This window comes from Trematomus bernacchii, unplaced genomic scaffold (genome assembly GCF_902827165.1).
Source record: "Trematomus bernacchii unplaced genomic scaffold, fTreBer1.1, whole genome shotgun sequence".
Lineage (NCBI taxonomy): Eukaryota > Metazoa > Chordata > Actinopteri > Perciformes > Nototheniidae > Trematomus > Trematomus bernacchii.
The window spans coordinates 887,743-906,166 of record NW_022987685.1 but is presented as its reverse complement, the minus strand read 5'-3'; the positions used below and the strand labels follow the sequence as shown (position 1 = coordinate 906,166).

Genomic DNA, 18,424 nt, shown 5'->3' with positions numbered 1-18,424 from the left:
TAAATATATGTTTATGTTATACATGTCCTGCTTCTGCCTGTAAGAATATTTATAAAAATAAATGTGTTGGCATTGTGATAAATCCATTCATTCATAAAAAAGATAAAAAAATTGTGAATGTTATACACTTTTTTCTAAGAACAAATCAAAGTAAACATTTATTTTATCTACATTTTGATTATTACCAGAGACGGATTCAATGTTAATCAACAAACACATTAAACCTATAGACTGCGTCATCCTCTAATCTGAAATGAGCGTTGCAAGCATGGTTGCAAGATATTTAACGCGCGCTTAATATTTCCGATTTTCTTTGAAAGCATCATCAATTTGAAAACACCCGTGTCATCAAAAATAGCGGGGGAATTGAGGCAACACTTTTTTTCAAACAGTCCTTAGTTAAAACGTGGTTTAAATGCTAGAAAAATATCATGTTTTTCCAAAAAGTTTGAGTTTTCAAGCTATTTGGAGCTAATTGGAGCCAGGGACCGGTTGGCTAACGTGAGCTTGAACACTTCTAAAACGGCGAGTTAGTTAGCTTCAACTGCTACATTATTCTACAACTTGCTCCTACATTTAGCAATGGTGAGTATCTTTTATCTAATGCTCATTTACGTCAACGTTAAAGCCAGACAATTCACCTTGGGCGGGTTTATTGATGTGCCAATGTTAGCTCACAGAAGTTTGAATTTTAAATCCCGAGTTAGCATATCTGCACGTTTAAGGCCTCACGTTCTCCAATGTAAAGACTCTTGTTTCATGAGTAGATGAGCAGTACAGGACCTCTCACTTCCACAGTCATTTAATGAAAATAACAAACTTGTTTGGCTTTGTAATTAACAGAAGGAGACTATGAAGTGTGTGAGCCACCAGCAGGCCAGCCAACTGCTGCATAACAAGTTCATTGTGGTTCTGGGAGACTCCAGTGAGTAGTCTCTTGAATTGAAAATGTCTCGCTTGTCTAAATAATGTTGGAAGAAAACTAGCATGTTGTTATAAGGTTTCAAAGCACCACATTTAAGTTGAAGAAGGGTATGAAAGGTCATTGCTTTTGAATAAACCAGGTCAGCAAGTCAATGTACATTTAAAGTAATTTAGGGTATTACAGTATGTGATAACGTTGTTGAATATCGCGATAACATTAGAGTGCACTCAGTGGTGTCTTTTGCTGCTTAAATGACAACATCGTAGGATTTAAAAAAACAAGATGATATATTTCGAAGCTCTATATTTAAGTGGTTTTGTTGACTGTCCATTTGCCAGGTAAAAACTTTTTCCAATTGTCACGTTAATTCTCTGTCTTATCATCAGTTCAGAGGGCTGTTTACAAGGACCTTGTCCTGCTGTTGCAGAAGGACAAATATCTGTCTTTAAAACAACTGAAGACCAAGGCAAGTTCACATACTCTTCTGTACATACTAAAAATAATGTGAAGAATTCCATATTCATATATTGTTTTTGTTAACTTCTGTCATTAATATAAGATCTCCAAAAGTTGAATGAAGCAACATTTTTCCATTTAAACATGGAAGCTTTTTCATTATTAGACTTATTTTTAATGGCTCTAAGGACAAACTATGTTAAAACATTTTTATTTTTCATCATGTAGGAAGCTTGTGTGTCACACTCGTCCTCACTCTTATATCTTTGTCCTTCAGGGGGAGATGAGCTTTGAAGAGGACTGCCTGGTGGAAGGAGGTTGTAAGAGTCTGATGCACAATGGAACAGGGTACAGGGAGGTTCGGCAGTATCAGTCCGATCACCACCTGGTCCGCTTCTACTTCGTGACCCGCATCTACTCTTCCTACATGAAGAGCATCCTAGAGGACTTCCGCAACGGATTGAAACCAGATGTACTCATTGTCAACTCCTGCGTTTGGGATATTTCAAGGTGGGTAGGTGAAGGAGTTTGTAGTAATCATCATAGTACGTTTTTCTCCCACTTGGACTAAAGGGTATGCTTTGTGTAAAAAAACATCTGAATCTGTTCCCTGGTGTAAGATGTTATTAAATGTCTCATGATGAGAGGGTTCAGAGTGACTTTGTTCTTCATTGGTTTGTCTTTATCTGTTTTAAATAACGTAGATACAATTCCATTTGGCTTGATACCTACAAGGAGAACCTACACACGTTCTTTAGTGAGCTGCGTGGGATTCTGCCAGAGGAAACGCTGGTGATCTGGAACATCACTATGCCATTAGGAGAGAGGATCAACGGTGGTTTCCTGGTACAGGAGGTAGGTTATCACCAGTGATGGAATGTAACCTAGTACAGACAATTACTGTACTGTAAGTAATGTAATACTTGACTGTATCCCAGAGTTAGGGTTTGTACCTTTTACTGCAGTCCCACAGGGACTCTACAAAAATATGATGATTTAATAGAATATAATGCATTGCTGTAAATTTAAATACCAAACGGTAAATATAAAAAGTAAAATAAACAACCTTTTGATATATACAGCAGTAAAATGAAATGTACCAATTAATGCAGCATTTAAATGAATTCAGAAACATCATGTCTAATAGGCAAAAACTGACAAGGAACATTTTACTTCCCACAAATGTTTCTCATGTTTCCTCTTCATTTTGTTTTTCCAAATGTAAAACTCTCCATCCTTCACCTCAGATTGAGCACAAGGCCTCCCACTTGCGTTATGATGTGATCGATGCCAACTTCTTCAGCGGGACTCTGGCTGACGCCTATGGGATGGATGCGTTGGACCTCCACTTCCATTTCCGCTTCTCCCTGCAGCATCGCACGAAGGACGGAGTCCACTGGAACGCCCTCGCCCACCGCAAGATCACCTCTCTGCTGCTCCAGCACTTTGCACAGGCCTGGGGCGTCATTCTGCCCTGTCCACTGAAAACTGTTGGTGAGGAGGAATATCACACTCAAATATTACTGTCAGACAGGATGTGGCAAGACAGGCTACAATAATGGGATGTGGTGTTTTGCTATACCTGTTAGTTCAGATAAATACAGACATCATTGCCATCTTTTGAGCAGTTCCACTAAAATATGCTTTTATTACCTTTTTTTTTTAAAGTAATTTTGTTATTTATTTAAGTTCCTTAGTTAATGAATTAGGTTGACATGAGTTTGTTGTTTTCAGAACTTTCTGAGATTACTGCTCAGCAGCCAACCAATGAAAATGCTACCAAACCTGAAGGTAAGATATCAAATGATGATGTGTGATCAAATGTATTACTATTCATTGATTTAACAAGCAAATGTGTGTAAAATAAGTCATATCTCACAATCTTCCAAGATTAAGAATTCATTTGAATTACAGTTTACTATTATTTTATATATTGTATTTAATGTACTGCATTAAAGTATTTTTGAATTCTGTTTTATATTTCTAATTTGTAGAATGATTTTAAAAAGCATTTAAAACAGTTAAGAAAATTCAGTAAACAGTGGTCCATAAATAATGCTTCTCTGAAATTGCAGAGACCCTGAATACATGATGGCAACACTGATTGCACAGAAAATGACCACCATGTTGGTGTTCATTTTGTAAACTGAATCATTGTTTTCAGTTGTTCTGCATGCTGTTTGCTGATGTGTCTAACGCTGCTGCTTTTTCAGGGGTAAAACGAGCAAAACGTGCAAAGCGTGACTCTTACAACTACCAGAATACCTCAAATGTTTGGGGTAAGATTCTTGATCTCTAACTATTGCCTGTTTCTTTTATTTGTGATATAATTACTGTTTAAAATGAAAGCGGTGGTGAAGTCACCACTTTGGGAAATTGGGACATTTTTTACCTTTTTCAGAAATGTATTTCAGATTTATCGAGTTACAAAATGAATCGATAGTTTGCAAAACATGTCTTTCCTCTAAAGCATCAACAATTAAATGTCAGGTTATTTTGCAGTCAGAAGACGACAACATAGCAAAGTGTTCATATTTTCTGCCATATCCATCGTCTTTTCCATAGATCGACTACAACCAATGGGAGGCTACCACCACGGCTACAGGCAGGAGTCCTGGAACGATTCCTTCTCCTTTGGTCACATGAACACAGAGAACATCCCACCACCACCACCACCACCACCACCACCACCGTCGCCTCACCTGTCCTACAACAGACATGGACAGTTTAGAAGCGGTAAGTTTGTCGGCTGATGTAAATGTGGCAGAGGGACCAAACGCATGTATGGGTTTCCAAATCCTGCATGTTTGTTTTCAAGACCAAGTTATGAGGATTTTCAGATCTAGTTCTAGAAATGTAAAGTATTCCCCCTCATTCATATGTCCTGTATGTCCTGCAGGTTACCAATTCAGGTCTCCCCACCACGTTGATCCCTACTACGAGACGCACCATCAGTACGTGATGAGGAACAGACACGCAAGGCACATCTACGCTCCCTACACCCAGCACAGACCCACTGAAGGCCAGGGTGGCCACTACTACTGAGGCAGGGAGATTTTACAAGATTAAGATTCAGATCTTTATCTTGTACATTTGTTACATTTTAGCTGTTCAAATTTCACATTTGTGTCTTGTTCCCTGGCATAAAATGTAGATTTTAAATATATTTTCCATTTAAGAGATTTTTATACTTGTGTTCTATTAAAGTTGATGCTAAGATTTCAAGAGCTCTGTTTCTGAATACAATGAATCACTTATTACAGTGTCTTTATCAATATTGCTTATCTATTTCCCACTCGGATCCAGTATGGCATAATTATTTAGTTTATTTTAGGCCTTAAACACTTTGATCTGGAAATAAGTGTGATTTAATATGCAATCACAGGAAACTGCTTTGGATCAGTTTGACCAATCCACTAACAAATAATCCTGCCAGGTTTAAAAAAGGTATTCACTTTGCACTTTAGTACAACATCTTTGGATCTTAGACTTAATTATACCATGCTTTGTTTACTGATGTTACTACTTTTTTAGACTTTTGGTCTTTATTTTTTTAATGCATCTCTGATAGACCTCTGATGATCCTTTGGAGACACACCATCAAAATTGTTTGAGTGTTGGTTGCATAAGCGTGTCAGTAGCAGAGGACAGCTAGAATACTCCACAACACAAACATCTAGTAAACTGACAGTAGACTTACATATCTGACGGTAATCTACGACGCAGATGCCTGTCAGATGACATACAGGTATAATGTTTCATAAATGTAAATACATTTACAAATTTGACTGATACAATAACAATGTTTCTTGCTCTGAAGTGAATTGCTTGCTTTTATTGTCTGAATGAATACAAATACAATGGGGAAACTATCAATGGCGGCAAGTACAGTAAAAATGACGTTGCCAGCCTTTCCCACTAAGTTAGTGAAACATGCATAAAAACTTGAATTGAAAACATGACTCCTTCATTGTGTGACATTCAGAAGTCGAATCCATTCAAAACATAAACATCAGTTTTACGTCACTTTAAAGTCACTGCCGTGCCTCAATTTTATTAGTGCTAAAGTCTTAACATTAGAAATAATTTCCTGAGAATCAAGAAAAACAAAAGGGGATAAATAGGTGAATGTTGAAGTAAAGTGAAAGTTGGAATGAGGAAAAAGAAGAAAAGCACTTTTTCGATGTGCTGTGGGCCAGTGGCACGTTGTGTTAGGCCATGAGGAGGCGGTGCACTTTGTGCAGCTGCTGCTGGGACAGGACGAGGCGGTGCACTTGTTCCTGTCCGCGGGTGCATGGGATGGCAACACGCCCTACAAACACTGTTCCCCCCTGCTTCTCTTCCTTGGCCTAGGAAACAACACACATGTAGGCGAGTAAATGTGACATGTGTAACTGCTATTTCTTGAAATATTAAAAGCTCCTGACTAGGACAACAATCACTGATTGTGTTTGTGTGTAATGCAAGGTTTTACCTTCACAAAGGAGGAGACGGGGAAGGTGGCAAAGTCGGAGGAAGCCTTAGCTCCAGGGTTATGGGAGATGACATGTTCAGCTACTTCTCCCTGAAAAAGAAATGTGTCAATGTTTATTAACGCCTGTCAGCTTAATGACATTGTGAGGAGATTAGTTGATGCTGATTTTGTCACCTTGAGTTTGTCCAGAGCGTTACTGAGGTTCTGCAGTCGAGCCGTCTGCTCTATCATCTGGGCGCCGGCACTCACTGGAAGGGAAAGAAGGAACATGAACCATACGCTCCACACAGGAGAGGAAAGTGTAGAGACTGAGGCCCAATCCCAAACCACTCCCTCGACCCTACCCCTCCGTGGCGGAGTGAACTCCGTCTGTAGCCACACTCGCAGCTCAACGAGGCTCCCTCCTGTCAGATGGAGGGAGTAAATACAGCGGCAAGCTTTGGGACAAACTCCCCTCTCTCCGGCAGAAACAGGAAATGCCGTAACTGTATGTAACAACTGTTTCAAATCAGCATCTCTTAGACAAAAAAGGTAAATTAAGAACTCAAATAAAACTCCAAACATCTTTCATTGTGTTACTTTTTTGTAAAGCTCTTTTAGTTTTAAACCTGATGTTTATAAGCTTCTTAGTTTTTGCAACAGTCTGTAAATATACACAACTTTATAATAAAATGCACACATTTACCTTTTTCTAGACTAAACACAGGTACTGTATGATCCTAAGTTAAAAGAATATGAGGTTATCATGAGGTTGTTAACATCGCAATTTATCAGTGGATGTTTGCTGGAACTACTTGTAAACAGCGTATTTCCTGACGGACACACACAGCGTGACTCCGGTCAGGTAGAGACCAGTCTCAAGTCAGCACCGATGCAGACTCGCTGTTTGAGGGCTTGATAGCCCACTCCCCCTCCACACCTCTCCACACTCGTTGGTTTGGAACAGCACTTAATGTGGCGGACCCTCCGCGCGAACGCGCAAACGGAGGGGTAGTGTGTAGGGGTAGGGCGTGGTTTGGGATTGGGTCTGAAACACACCTGCTGTCTTCCCGGTGATGTCCACCACCTTCACCTCTGAACTCAGCTTCAGAAGGGTTGCCAGCAGTTGGTCGGTCCTGCGGTAGATGCCTGTGTTCAGTCCCTCTGGTGGCATGGAGCTATCTTTGGAAGCTTGTGGTAGTTTGGGAGGGCAGAGGGGAGGCAGGGAGGCCAGCTGGGCTCTCATCTTCTCCGCCTGTAAGAAATAAATACTCTTAGTCAATGTTACAGTTGGCATAATACAACCAAATAGTACTAACTTCAACACAAGTTACCTTGAGTCTGTTGTTTTCATTCTTGAGGTGCTTGATTCCCAATCTCTGAGCTTCCACCTGCTGCCGGAGCAGAGGAGAGTCCACCACCTGCACCGATCCTGCCATGGCTGGAGGCAGACCTGATGGAGAGAGAGAGATTGGAGACACATTTAATCACTACAAATATGTTGTTTTTATTAGATTATTTGGATTGTCCACTTATAGGTTAGCTTTTTGCTCATTAAAATGAATGGCTGCTTTTTGATTTTTCTCTTATATATAATTATTTTCTCTTTTTAATTGAGTTTATTCTCCTTAAGTTGAGTGGAGGTCCTTTCTTTTCATTCCGTTACCTGGATTGTATGCATTCTTATGTGTAAAGACTATTTTGGAAGGAAAACATCTCATCCGCTGGTTGAAAAAGCTTTTTAAAAAGGTTCAATTAAAGGACATCCCGACACTTTATCAAAAATAAGACATTTCCGTCTTGAAATGTACCTCCTGCAGATCCCTGAACAATGTTGGCAATTCCAGAGGCAGCTGGGGCTCTCAGGCCTTCGATGGTCATCTTCGATTGGCTGGTAATACGTTGCTTCAGCTCTGCCTTCTCCGCTTCCAGCTGGTCGATGTCAGCCTGCAGGGCATCCATGGTTTCCTCAAACTCCCTGAAGACAAGGATACATGATGGTGAGCATGCAGGAAAGCAAGAAGCGCAACTATGGTGAAAATATCTTCTGTCTTTATCGTTCATACTTTTCTTTCTTCTTCAGCAGGGCAAGGTTCTCGTCCAGTTTGGTCTGAATCTTCTCCACCCGTTCATCTGCGTCTTTAGTGGAGGTATCCAGCTTCTTCTCCAGCAGGCTCAGACGGACACTTGCCTCACTCAGCTCCTCACCCTGGGGGAGAGAGAGGTACAGACACATCAGTGTGATAGTCTTTTTCATACCGCAGACATACCTGTATGAAGTCACTTCGCAGGGAAATGTTTAGTGTTTTTTTTTAGGTGGTGTTACCTTGATCTTGAGGGACTTCTTGACTTCCTTGATGACCGTCTCTCTGTCTTCTAGTTTCACTCCTAGACCTTCAGCGTCAGTCATCTCAGCCCTGACAGTGGCTGCTCTTGCTTCCACTGGAAGGGTCTGAGGACAAGATCAAACAGTAAGAACTGGGACAGGGAAGACCTGATGATGTGATTCATCAAAGAGCAAAAGTGACAGATACCTGGCCCTGTGGTTTGTCAGCATCGTACTCTCCCTCCTGCATGGCCGTAGCCATCTTGTTCATGGAGGTGATGACGGCGCTGCAGGACTGACGCAGACACTCTGTGCCGTTCAGGCCATGAGAGCCATACACCTGGGGAAAAAAAGGTTAGATTTGAATAAACCAATAACACAGCTGCAACCTTAAACCTACCACCTATGTCTATTTGTCCCAAAACTACAATACTCAATACACAGGGCATAGTGTTTTTAAACAAATGCCAAGAAACTCAATCTGTCAGCAACAAATGGCCCATTGTTGGTACATGATTATAGTTGAACTACCTGCTCCAGAGCCTTGCAGGCGATATCCTCCAGTTTGAGAGCGTTGAGCCCCTCCTGTTCTGCCACCTGAGCCACCATCTGAGCTCCAGCTGCAGCCACCTCCTGCAGCACAGCCACCACACGGGTGTGCTGGCGCCTGCACTCCGTCAGCAACTCCGACACCTCCGAGAGGAGACAAGACATGTCAGTCAAATATATACTGTGGATCGATCCTTTTGTTGTCAGCTTTAGAGCTCCAATGATCATTACATCCTAAAAAAGGAACCTTTCTTGCTCTTCTTAAACCTACATTGAGCTTTACTTTCATACAGCCATTTGTGTGTTTTAACTTCTTGTCTTTGTGTGTTTCTGTATCCCATACCTGTGGTCCAAAATTGAGAGCAACAGGTACTCCAACAACATCTGTCCCGGGCATGCGACGGCGGATCTTCTTGCAGAACTGTTTGATATCAGAGCAGGAAGTGTCCAGGTCCTTCAGAAGGACAGCGAAGTTGGAGCCCTCCTGACCTGCAGTCAGGAACACCCGCAGACGAGCCACCTCCACCCCCATGCAGTCCAGGACACTCTGGGTAAACTGGAGGTGAGAAGAAGCGATTAGTGACGTATCGAAACATTCATTCCATTAGACATGGCTAATAATAGGGATAATATATGTTCTTAGAGGGAAAAGTTCTCTGTACTGGGAGTCAAAACGTGTCAATCTTTATAACTTAAAGGAAACACGCTGCTGAAGAAACTTGAAGTACCTTAATGTGGTCAGCCAGCTGCACTGTGCAGTCTTCAGTGTGATCTGCCAGATGGACGCTGTACAGTTGCTGGAAGATAAAACAACAGTGAGAAACTTTATGCATAAGAAAATCAATTGCACTGTTTCCCTTGAGTTTGATTGAGCCTGTTAGAAGACAGATTAAGTAAGTTGTTAATTATATAACCACATTCTGTTGTTACCTGGTAGTACTTGATGGCCTTGGTGAGAGGTTCCACCTGAACGGTCTCATCCAGCTGATCTTTATGCAGCAGGTCGATGAAATAGTCCAGAGAGCGCTCATGGAAGCTCATTTCAGAGTAGAGTGTACCCATGCGCTTAAAGACCTCCACGCTGCAGGTATTCAGAGCCCTACAAATCAGAAAAAAAGCAGAATACACAGATTGTGTTACCAACTTATGTTGACAATATCACTGCAACATATTAGAACATCTTATATATTTGTTGCTGAGCTTACTGTTCATATTTATGCAGAGTGGCCTGCAGCAGGCTGAGGGAGTAGACCAGTCCTGAGGCAAAGCTGCGCTGATCTCCTGGAGGCCCCCGGAGCCCCTGGCCCTGGGGCAAGTTCCCGTTCAGGTCAAACTTCTCCTGGGCCTGTTTACTGATCAGCTCAGCCTGCCAGGTAAAACACATACAGAAGCATTCATTATAGTCGAGTAGTTTATTTCAATCATCATCCACCAACAAAATCGTACATCTCCCATTCCTAACAGACACAGCTTCATACCTTGCAGATGAGCCGGGGGATGAGCAGAAGGACCAGAATACAGTCGTGATCTCCCCCATGACGGAGGAAGGAGTCTGGCATGAAGGAGGTGAGGAGGGACACCTGTCTGTTCGACTGAGCCACCTCCATTTTCCTCAGCTCCATCTCAATGGCCTAGGAACACAGATCAACAGGCAGATTTGGTCAAATGTGTTAAACTGGTCAACTCAACCTTCCTAGTAGGACAAAACATGAAGCTTTGCTACCTTAGCATAGGCCTTGGTCTCTGCAAACTTAATCTTGAAGTCAAACAGTTCAGCAGGCGGTTGTTGAACTTGTTCAGCATTTGCATTCTGCTGGCTGATCAGCTCTCTGTTGGCATCCTGCAGGGGAACAAAGGGAAATACAGTGTCAGGGAATTCCTCATTCAACTCGCTGATTATTTCCTTGAGTGTTCATGTTCCCCCTCCTCTCCACCCACCTGTAGGCTGGTGGTCAGATCTCGGTATTTGTTGATGGTCTGCTGGTAATCAGCTACAGTCTCCTGGGCAGCCTCCACCTTTTTTTCAGCCTCTCTGACCTTCGCTCCGCTCAGATCCACATGCTCCCTCAGCTCCATTTCCGTCTCCCGGCCGTTCTCCTGGAGCTCATCGTTCATCTCGTTGATGGCCTCCTATAGTCACGGGAAAAAGTAAAAGGTCAGTAACGGGTTGATAACAAAAAAAAAAGGAGATGTCTTTGTACTATTTTGTGGCTACTCCATGCCATTATGTTGGTAATTAAGTGAAATATTTTCTACACAAAAGTACATTTAAATCCAATTGTGAATACTTCCATAGTATGAACATTTTGTATTTGTAAAAAATAGACTAAAGTAAATAGGTTTTAATACTGAAGATAAGAATCATGGTGCCGGTGTACACACCAAATCAATGACGGTTTCTCTCATCTCTCTGACTTTCTCCTCCAGGTCGAGGTTCCTCTCCGTCAGGGTCTCCACCATCTCCTCTGACCCCAGAGCAGCATCCACCTGGTACAAGCAAACACACACAAGCATACGAGTAGTTACATTTACAGAAAAAGTCTGTTTTATTTTTGTAATATAAATGTGTCTCAGCCTTAATCTTATTTATAAATAACTATGAAATCCCTCTACTTTAACCTGAAGAAAGCCGCTTCAAAAACATATTCCTCCATTTCCTTGCTTCTCGCCGTCTTTACCTGCTCCTTCAGTTCGTCGACTGTGGCCTCCGCCTGCTTCACATCTTCCTGAAGCTTCTCCTTGTGAGTCCTCAGGGTTTCCAGCTCAGTGTTCTTCTTCTCCATCTGCTTCTGCAGCTTCAAATGCTCCTGCTTCTCTGAAGTAGACAGGTCCCGCATCCTGAGGACAAAGGGACATTTGAATGGTTTTATTGCAGATCTTATAACCTTATATGTTTTAGGAAGTTCCAATAACAAGTGCTTTGTTTATATTTTCACTTTGATCAAAGCTGCTTTTTTGACATTTCACTGACCGAACCAATGCCTCCTTCAGTCTGCTATTCTGCTCCTCCAGCTGTTTGACATGGTAACTTGAGGCAGCTCCATCTGACCCTGCAGGAGGAAAAGACAACGAGCCACAGTTAATAGAAGGAAGGAGAGACACGTATATGAAATACAGAGGCCTTTGTAGACTAGTGAGTCCAAACCTTTCTCTGAAATCTCATGTCTAAGGATCTCCAGGTCCATGGAGAGCTCCTCCACCTTTTCCTTCAGCGTGTCCACCTCCACTTGCAGCGACTCTGACCGCTCTTCAGCCATCTCTTTGTCCAGTGTTGCCATCTCTATGGCGTCAGCCGTGTCTGACATCTCCTCCATGTAGTGGTCCTTGGACTCCTGTGCCTCCCGGGCATCCTGGAGGGACAACATGAGAGAGAACACTCTAGAAGGTCTGCTACTTTCAGTCTTAAAGGTTGGAAATTATCCATCATTTCCTATCCTAAAAAGGACAAGTATTTCTTTCTTTCTTTCTTTGTATCAACATATAGTAAATACCAATAATGCTCTTACAACAATTGATAAGTACTTGATTTTTCTGTTTACCTTCTTAGCTTCTTTGAGCTGTTTCTGCAGGTCAGCCTGCTGCTCCTGCATCTTGTTCTTCCACTCCTGAAGCTGCTCCAGCTGGATCTTGTGTTTCTCGAGCTCCTTCAGCTTGGCTTTGTCCTCCGTCCGCTTCATCTTCAGGGTTTCCAGCTTCTCCTCCAGGTCCTTGACCTGAGCACGCATTGATTCCTCCTCCTGAGAGGGATGGATGGGTGGGTGGAGAAGCAAGAGGACAGTTTAAATGCTTTTAGTTAAGAGGATTAACTGGGCATCATCGATTGCCAAAGACTTTATTTTAATGCCGAGATATATAAAAATATATCAAGTCCCACCACCAAATTACCAAGAACAAGATTATCAATGTTCCAAATAAATGTTCAAATAATTTTCCCAAGTAAATTCATCCTCTGATTTTACATATATTAGCAAGGAAGACAGATTAATTAAATCCCTTGAAAACAAAAGTGGAATTTAGTATTCAGTGTCTCAGAAAGGTAACCCATGCATCATCACCGCAGAATTCACCGTGAGGACTTTTTAAAACCAAACTCAAGTATTGAGGGTCATTTTGCCCTTTGATGTTATTCGAGTTTGTTAGTAAACTCATGCCAGATATCACCAGCATGCATGAAGCCATTAGAAGACTCTACCTGCTTGGAAATGACAGGTTCCACCTGGTCAAAGAATGACAACATGGATAAAATGGGACAAAATGCCGGATAAAATAGAAAACAAAATGATAGAAATGAGACAAACTGCTAAGTACTGAAAAGAAAATTATTTGAAGTTACTATTGTTGCTTGGTGCAACGTCTGTTCTGACCGTTTATAACGCTGCTGGTCCTTCATTTTAAACCATACCATTCTAACAGCAACATACCCATGCTAAACTTTTGTTAAATAAATGTTGTATGATAGTTATACACTTTACACACACGTAGATTAGGCAGAGCTGTCTGAATGCATTACCTTGCTTGGAGTAGCTGGAACCGCAGCTGCTGATGCTGCAGGTGACCCGCTGGGCTGAGGCATGACAGGAGCCCCCAGGGCGGCCGGATGGGAGGGGTGGGCCGCCTCACTGACATCTCCAGACAGAGAGGTGGACAGGCTCTCACGAGACGCCTGGTGACCAGAGCAGGTATGTTAGTGTGGGGAAAAAAGGAAAGAGATAGAAAGGGGAGGATGTTGTGGTGTTTAAGTGTTAAATATCACTCAAGCCAATAAACAAAACAAGAGCTTCTCCCACACACAACTGATCCAAGAGTGAACATCCGGCTTTACATGCTGTGCCGCTGGATTGTCGTATGTAAAAAACAATAACCTTCCTGACTTCATCCGTTAACCCACAGACCAAACTTCCCAGTGTCCCTCACAGGAGATGTAGTTCAAGTTCCTTCATATACCACTTTAAGTTCATATATCTGGTAGATCCCTGCACCTGTGCACCAAAGGACAACACTTCACCAGTTTTCAGTGACATAACAAATAACCACTCCCAGTGAAGTAAAGGGTGAGGTACCCTGATATGACAGGGCGTACCATGAGCGGCAGCAGGTTGGAGCGGACGGAGGGACGGATCAAGAGGGAGGGGAGGGAGGTGGCGGGGGTTAGGCGGCCTGGAGTGCTCCACTGCCACAGTGTGATCATAGACACTGCGTTAGGTCTCAAGAGTTATTTGTAAAATTCAACTACATAGTTAGCTTATCGTAACAGAAAGAAATCTTATCAGAAAACACAAAAATGCATGGCCTTTTAAAGTTTTCAAACATTTAAAGCTGTGGCCTTGATTTAACTTGCAAAGCAGCCACAGAATGTTTACATTAAAATAACAAAACTTTTACGAGACTGATGTTTTTAAATCAAACTGTTTTCCTCCACAGTCTGCTGTTTACAAGCTCACCTTGGCAGAGCGTCGGGTAGAGGACTGGAGGAGAGGAGGTGAGTTGCAAAAAAGAGGGATGGACACGCATACACACAAGCGCGCACACAGATATACAAACACACATTCATTGGTGAAGCAAGATAAGAGATTAGCAGCACATCAGAATCACACCCACTGTTAGTTAATATCATACGTTTGACGGCTGCATGCACCATTTGTAATAGTTATTCTTGATGACTGGAGCCATGGACGCTGAATAAAATGTAAACCCATGCAACAGTGTTAAAACAGTTGCAAAATGTGACTGGATTGTGAGACTAAAATGAATAACCAAGACACCACCAATACGGCTGTACAACTGTGGTTATTTCACCTCTTAATGCGTGTGCTGGATGCAGAACAAAAGATATTTTGAAACGAGCACGAAACGACAACATCTGATGTACAAAATAAAGTGAAAACACAATGACTTGTATCAATGCCAAGAGATGTCTTTATGTTCCGTGCAAACGCCAAAATGTAAAGGTCCAAATACAAATAAAAGATGAGTAGCCACGTTAGTGTGATTAAAAGAACCAAGGCAAAAAGCAAACGTGTTGTAATTTAATGTTGTTCTACCTTCTTAATGTTCACAGGTGTCTGCAAAAAGTATTCAGGGAAAACAAAAAAAAAAAGAGGTCAACCCAAAGGCTGAGAGACACGAACAGAACCCCATTGACATTGTACAAAAAAGAGGAATATTTGGGATCAAATTTGAAGTCAAAAAGACAAAACCTAGAAAGCTGCTCTGGAAGGACAGGAATTTGCTTAGGTGATTAACATTAAAGACTCAATATAAAGACAATCAATGTTCGAAGGAAAGTCATGAAAACAACGCAAAACTAAAGTGAAAAGGACTTGAAGCAGTGATGTGCAAGTGAAGGTTGCCTACCTGCTTGGATCTGGGAGTCTCGGGAATGTCTGGACGAAACAAAATAAGAATTATGAATTTCTGTTTGTATTTACTCATACTTTCAAAAGTATGGATTTCAAACACAGCTGTGATTCCCTCTTACCTTTCTGTCTCAGTGTCCTTGCAATGCCTGATTCAGGAGTCTCTGGTGAGGTGGCACCAGAGCCGTCATCCACCACCTGGAGCTGTGAGAGTGACAGGGGACCAAAAAGTGTGTTGATTCTGGCATCTTGTCGGAAGTACAGGCAATATCGAGGTCAGCAAAAATCATCAAGATAAGTTCATCAATAGTTTAACTTATTGATAACGTAATTATTGTGACAGGCATGCATCCTTACAACATAACAAGTTTATGTCACTAACCTGGGACTGTCTGACAAATATCCCGTGGTTTTCCTCACAGGTGAAGTAGCGTTTCCCCTGCACAGTGCCATCATTCTTGCCTTTGGCCTCATCCAGGATGACACCCACCCATTTCCCAGAGGCAAAGAGGGTGGCTCCGATATAAGCAACGGTACCACGCTGACCCTTCCCCGTCACCTCCACTGTAGAGCCAATCTAGAAGAGGACGAGGACAGACTGAGTCAATGCACATATTTTGATACTTGTTTGTGTTTTCCTATCAATGTATTTCTTTATTTTGTCTGTTTTTAAAAGGGGACCTACCTTTGGAGGCCTACTACTCTCCACCGTTCCTGCGCTGCTCATTTTGCTGATCAGTGCGCTGGTCAGCTGGAGGATTTGGGGAATACATATGGGAGGAAGTAGGAAGAAAGATGAGGAAATGATGGCGAGGGGAAAGAATAGGAAGTTTGTTGACCAATGGGAATGGGGGGAACGGTGGGAGAAATGGAGACAGAGAGGAAGGAAGGAAGGTAAGATCATTACATAACAGACAATGTATTTGCTTTATTTCTGCTTTTCACAAAGAATATATCTTTCAATATCATATTCTTTGTGAAAGACATAGCTCAGTAAGGTTATGTATGATACTTTTTTTTTTTTTTTAAATATGTACACAAGTCCTACAAAACACCCAAGAACCAGTATGGTTTTATGTGTAACATTTATGCCATCATATTTTTCCCTGCTCCCGCTAGCAGTCTATGGAATTAAAAATATTCAATGACAGGACAGTCTCAAGGCCACTAAACACAGAAAAACACTCATGCACCCAGTCATGTGTCCTGGACCTCAATAGACTTCCTGATAAACAAGTCATATCCCTGCCTAGCTCAGACAAAGATGCTCATTCAAGACAAACTGGGACTGCAATAGAGTCTAATCCTTTTATGGAGCTCTAGAGACATGTGGACTCACGCTGCGTCAGTTTTAAACCACAGGGCAGAACACTGGATAGAAAAAGTTCATCAAAGCTATATGACAGAAGGAGAGAGGTACTTTTAGAATCCTCTAGATTAAAAACATTTTAAGATTAATGGAAACCAAAGCATGCTTGTGGGTTACACGTAAAGTAACTTAATGTTCTCTACAGGTTATCAAGAGTTTTATTCCTAGTCGCTATTCCTGATCCAATATGCAACCGAGTGAATCCTGCATCCATTATATGGTGAGTGCCACAACAATTTGCTTTTGATATTTTTATCCAATATATTTAAATGACATTCTACTGATTACTTGAATGAAAGAAGACAAATCCGATTTACTAAATTAGTCATTATTCAATATTGAGAGTCCATGTTACTCACCCGGGGGGTATATGAATGTCGCCTGTTTAAAGCCATGATAGCAAGTTAAGATGGTTTCACCTTCAATACAAAGATAAGGCTAAAGTGCTAATTTTTCTCTGCTTTCACATCCCTTCCTCTTTTCAGGAGAGAGGAGAGGACAAAGACTGATTTCAGGGAGGGACCTTATGTGGTGCATCACAAAACGTCACAGCTGATTTGAAGTAAAAAAGGGAGGGATATCTAGCTGTTGTTTATCCACACAGAAACATACATGGAACACATGGGGCCAATTCAGCAGGGATGTGATAAACCTTCATTTAGATAGACATTATTATTTACAACTCGGTAGTAAGTAGCAATGTGAATAGAAATTGCTGCATTTCCCCCTTCTTTTTTGTAATTCAATAGTTAGTCATCTTTAACAAACTAAGATGTTAACAATTAGTTCGTTTTAATGATACAATCAGTTACCAGTTGAAACACTGTGGTTAACTTAAGCTAACATGTCACTTCTTTGTACTGTTATTGAGAGAGCTGGGTGCTAGATTAATTTCACTATCGGCTATTATTCGGTCATTAAACGATATAAGAGCTCAGTGAACAACACAAACAGGACACAAAAGTATTACGACAGAAAAGGGTGGACAAATGTCATGAAAGACAACAAGCTAGTCTGCTTTAACGTTGTAGCATTATTAGCTTGAGATACACTCACATTATTCTGACAGCCATACAAAGGATGGTTTGAATCTCTTAAGTTAGTTATTTAACTTACGCTTTACTTTAATACAGGCCTAGGTTTAGTTGGATATTAAAATGAAGTCAACAGCTAGGCAGATTAGCTTCATGGCTAACATTAAAACACTCCAACTAGGCTTAGCAGGCTAAAATCAGAAAGAAGCTAACTCATGATGTATTCTACAATGTAACTCACCTGGCATACACAGAAATTCCTCTCTTTAAATGGGGCTCCTTAGGGTGTTCATACAGACAACAATGATCTTCTGTTGTTATTTTGTCGGCTACCTGGCTTGGAAATCCGGTAGTCCTTTCCGTTTTTTGACAGCTCACTTCCGGTGGCCTGAACGACCAAAGTTAAGCAGAGACGTGTAAATTAGCGCCCCTAGTGGCCACGCCCATTTGTGGCGAAAGACCATAACAAGGTAAAAAGCAACAATATTTGTGTGGAAATCTCAAAGCGACATACTTTGGGATAGTATCTAACTTTTAGATCACACAACAAAAACACTGTGTGTATGTTTATTAATGGTGTGTGTATTCCATATGACTTAATTTACTTCGTGCCTATATTTGATCATGGGGATTGGGCAATTCGGCCTGTTTAGAGCAGGACAATTGATGAGTGGAAAGTGTAAAGTTAACACAATAAGAGGCTTAATCAAGAGGCCTATTTCATAAGGGTTTAGAAATGTGGATTATTAAATGAAAAAGTAATTTTAATTTACATATTGGAGTTGGTGACATTATGCCTCAGGTCAAATATTTTTAGAAATGGGAAATACATCAATCAATTTCGTTGTCAAAAATATAACACTAAATACAAAACTAAAAATACATACATTATTTGATTGAAACATTAAATATAGAATGGTTACGAATAATGTTGTATGTGTGTATTGACATGACAA

The 18,424-nt window shown here is 41.3% G+C and overlaps 2 protein-coding genes across 8 annotated transcripts; one reads left to right on the top strand and one right to left on the bottom strand.

Moving 5' to 3' along the window:
- Nucleotides 1-336: 336 nt before the first annotated feature.
- Nucleotides 337-4,603, top strand: LOC117487803 (PC-esterase domain-containing protein 1A-like). The gene is made up of 10 exons (XM_034136481.1): nt 337-585; nt 844-925; nt 1,312-1,391; nt 1,659-1,891; nt 2,086-2,236; nt 2,629-2,875; nt 3,116-3,172; nt 3,595-3,660; nt 3,947-4,117; nt 4,281-4,603. Exons 1-10 carry the CDS (start codon nt 583-585, stop codon nt 4,424-4,426), a joined length of 1,236 nt encoding a protein of 411 aa, XP_033992372.1. The 5' UTR covers nt 337-582; the 3' UTR covers nt 4,427-4,603.
- Nucleotides 4,604-5,196: 593 nt separating this feature from the next.
- LOC117487801 (dynactin subunit 1-like) lies at nt 5,197-17,842 on the bottom strand. Of its 7 annotated transcripts, XM_034136470.1 has the most exons (32): nt 17,710-17,842; nt 15,751-15,816; nt 15,448-15,642; nt 15,188-15,269; nt 15,064-15,092; nt 14,751-14,771; nt 14,151-14,174; nt 13,790-13,879; nt 13,220-13,372; nt 12,902-12,925; nt 12,249-12,446; nt 11,855-12,059; nt 11,681-11,759; nt 11,388-11,547; nt 11,092-11,196; nt 10,648-10,839; nt 10,433-10,549; nt 10,188-10,340; nt 9,915-10,075; nt 9,640-9,808; nt 9,438-9,506; nt 9,053-9,265; nt 8,692-8,853; nt 8,369-8,500; nt 8,161-8,286; nt 7,901-8,043; nt 7,646-7,812; nt 7,169-7,287; nt 6,894-7,089; nt 6,030-6,103; nt 5,856-5,945; nt 5,197-5,730 (listed from the first exon to the last, which is right to left on the bottom strand). In XM_034136470.1, the coding sequence occupies exons 2-32, from the start codon at nt 15,790-15,792 to the stop codon at nt 5,593-5,595; spliced, it is 3,828 nt and encodes a 1,275-aa protein (XP_033992361.1). In that variant the 5' UTR covers nt 15,793-15,816; nt 17,710-17,842; the 3' UTR covers nt 5,197-5,592. The 7 variants fall into 7 exon arrangements, with proteins under 7 accessions (XP_033992361.1, XP_033992363.1, XP_033992362.1 ...); XM_034136472.1 differs by lacking the exon at nt 12,902-12,925; XM_034136471.1 differs by lacking the exon at nt 14,151-14,174.
- Nucleotides 17,843-18,424: the final 582 nt, after the last annotated feature.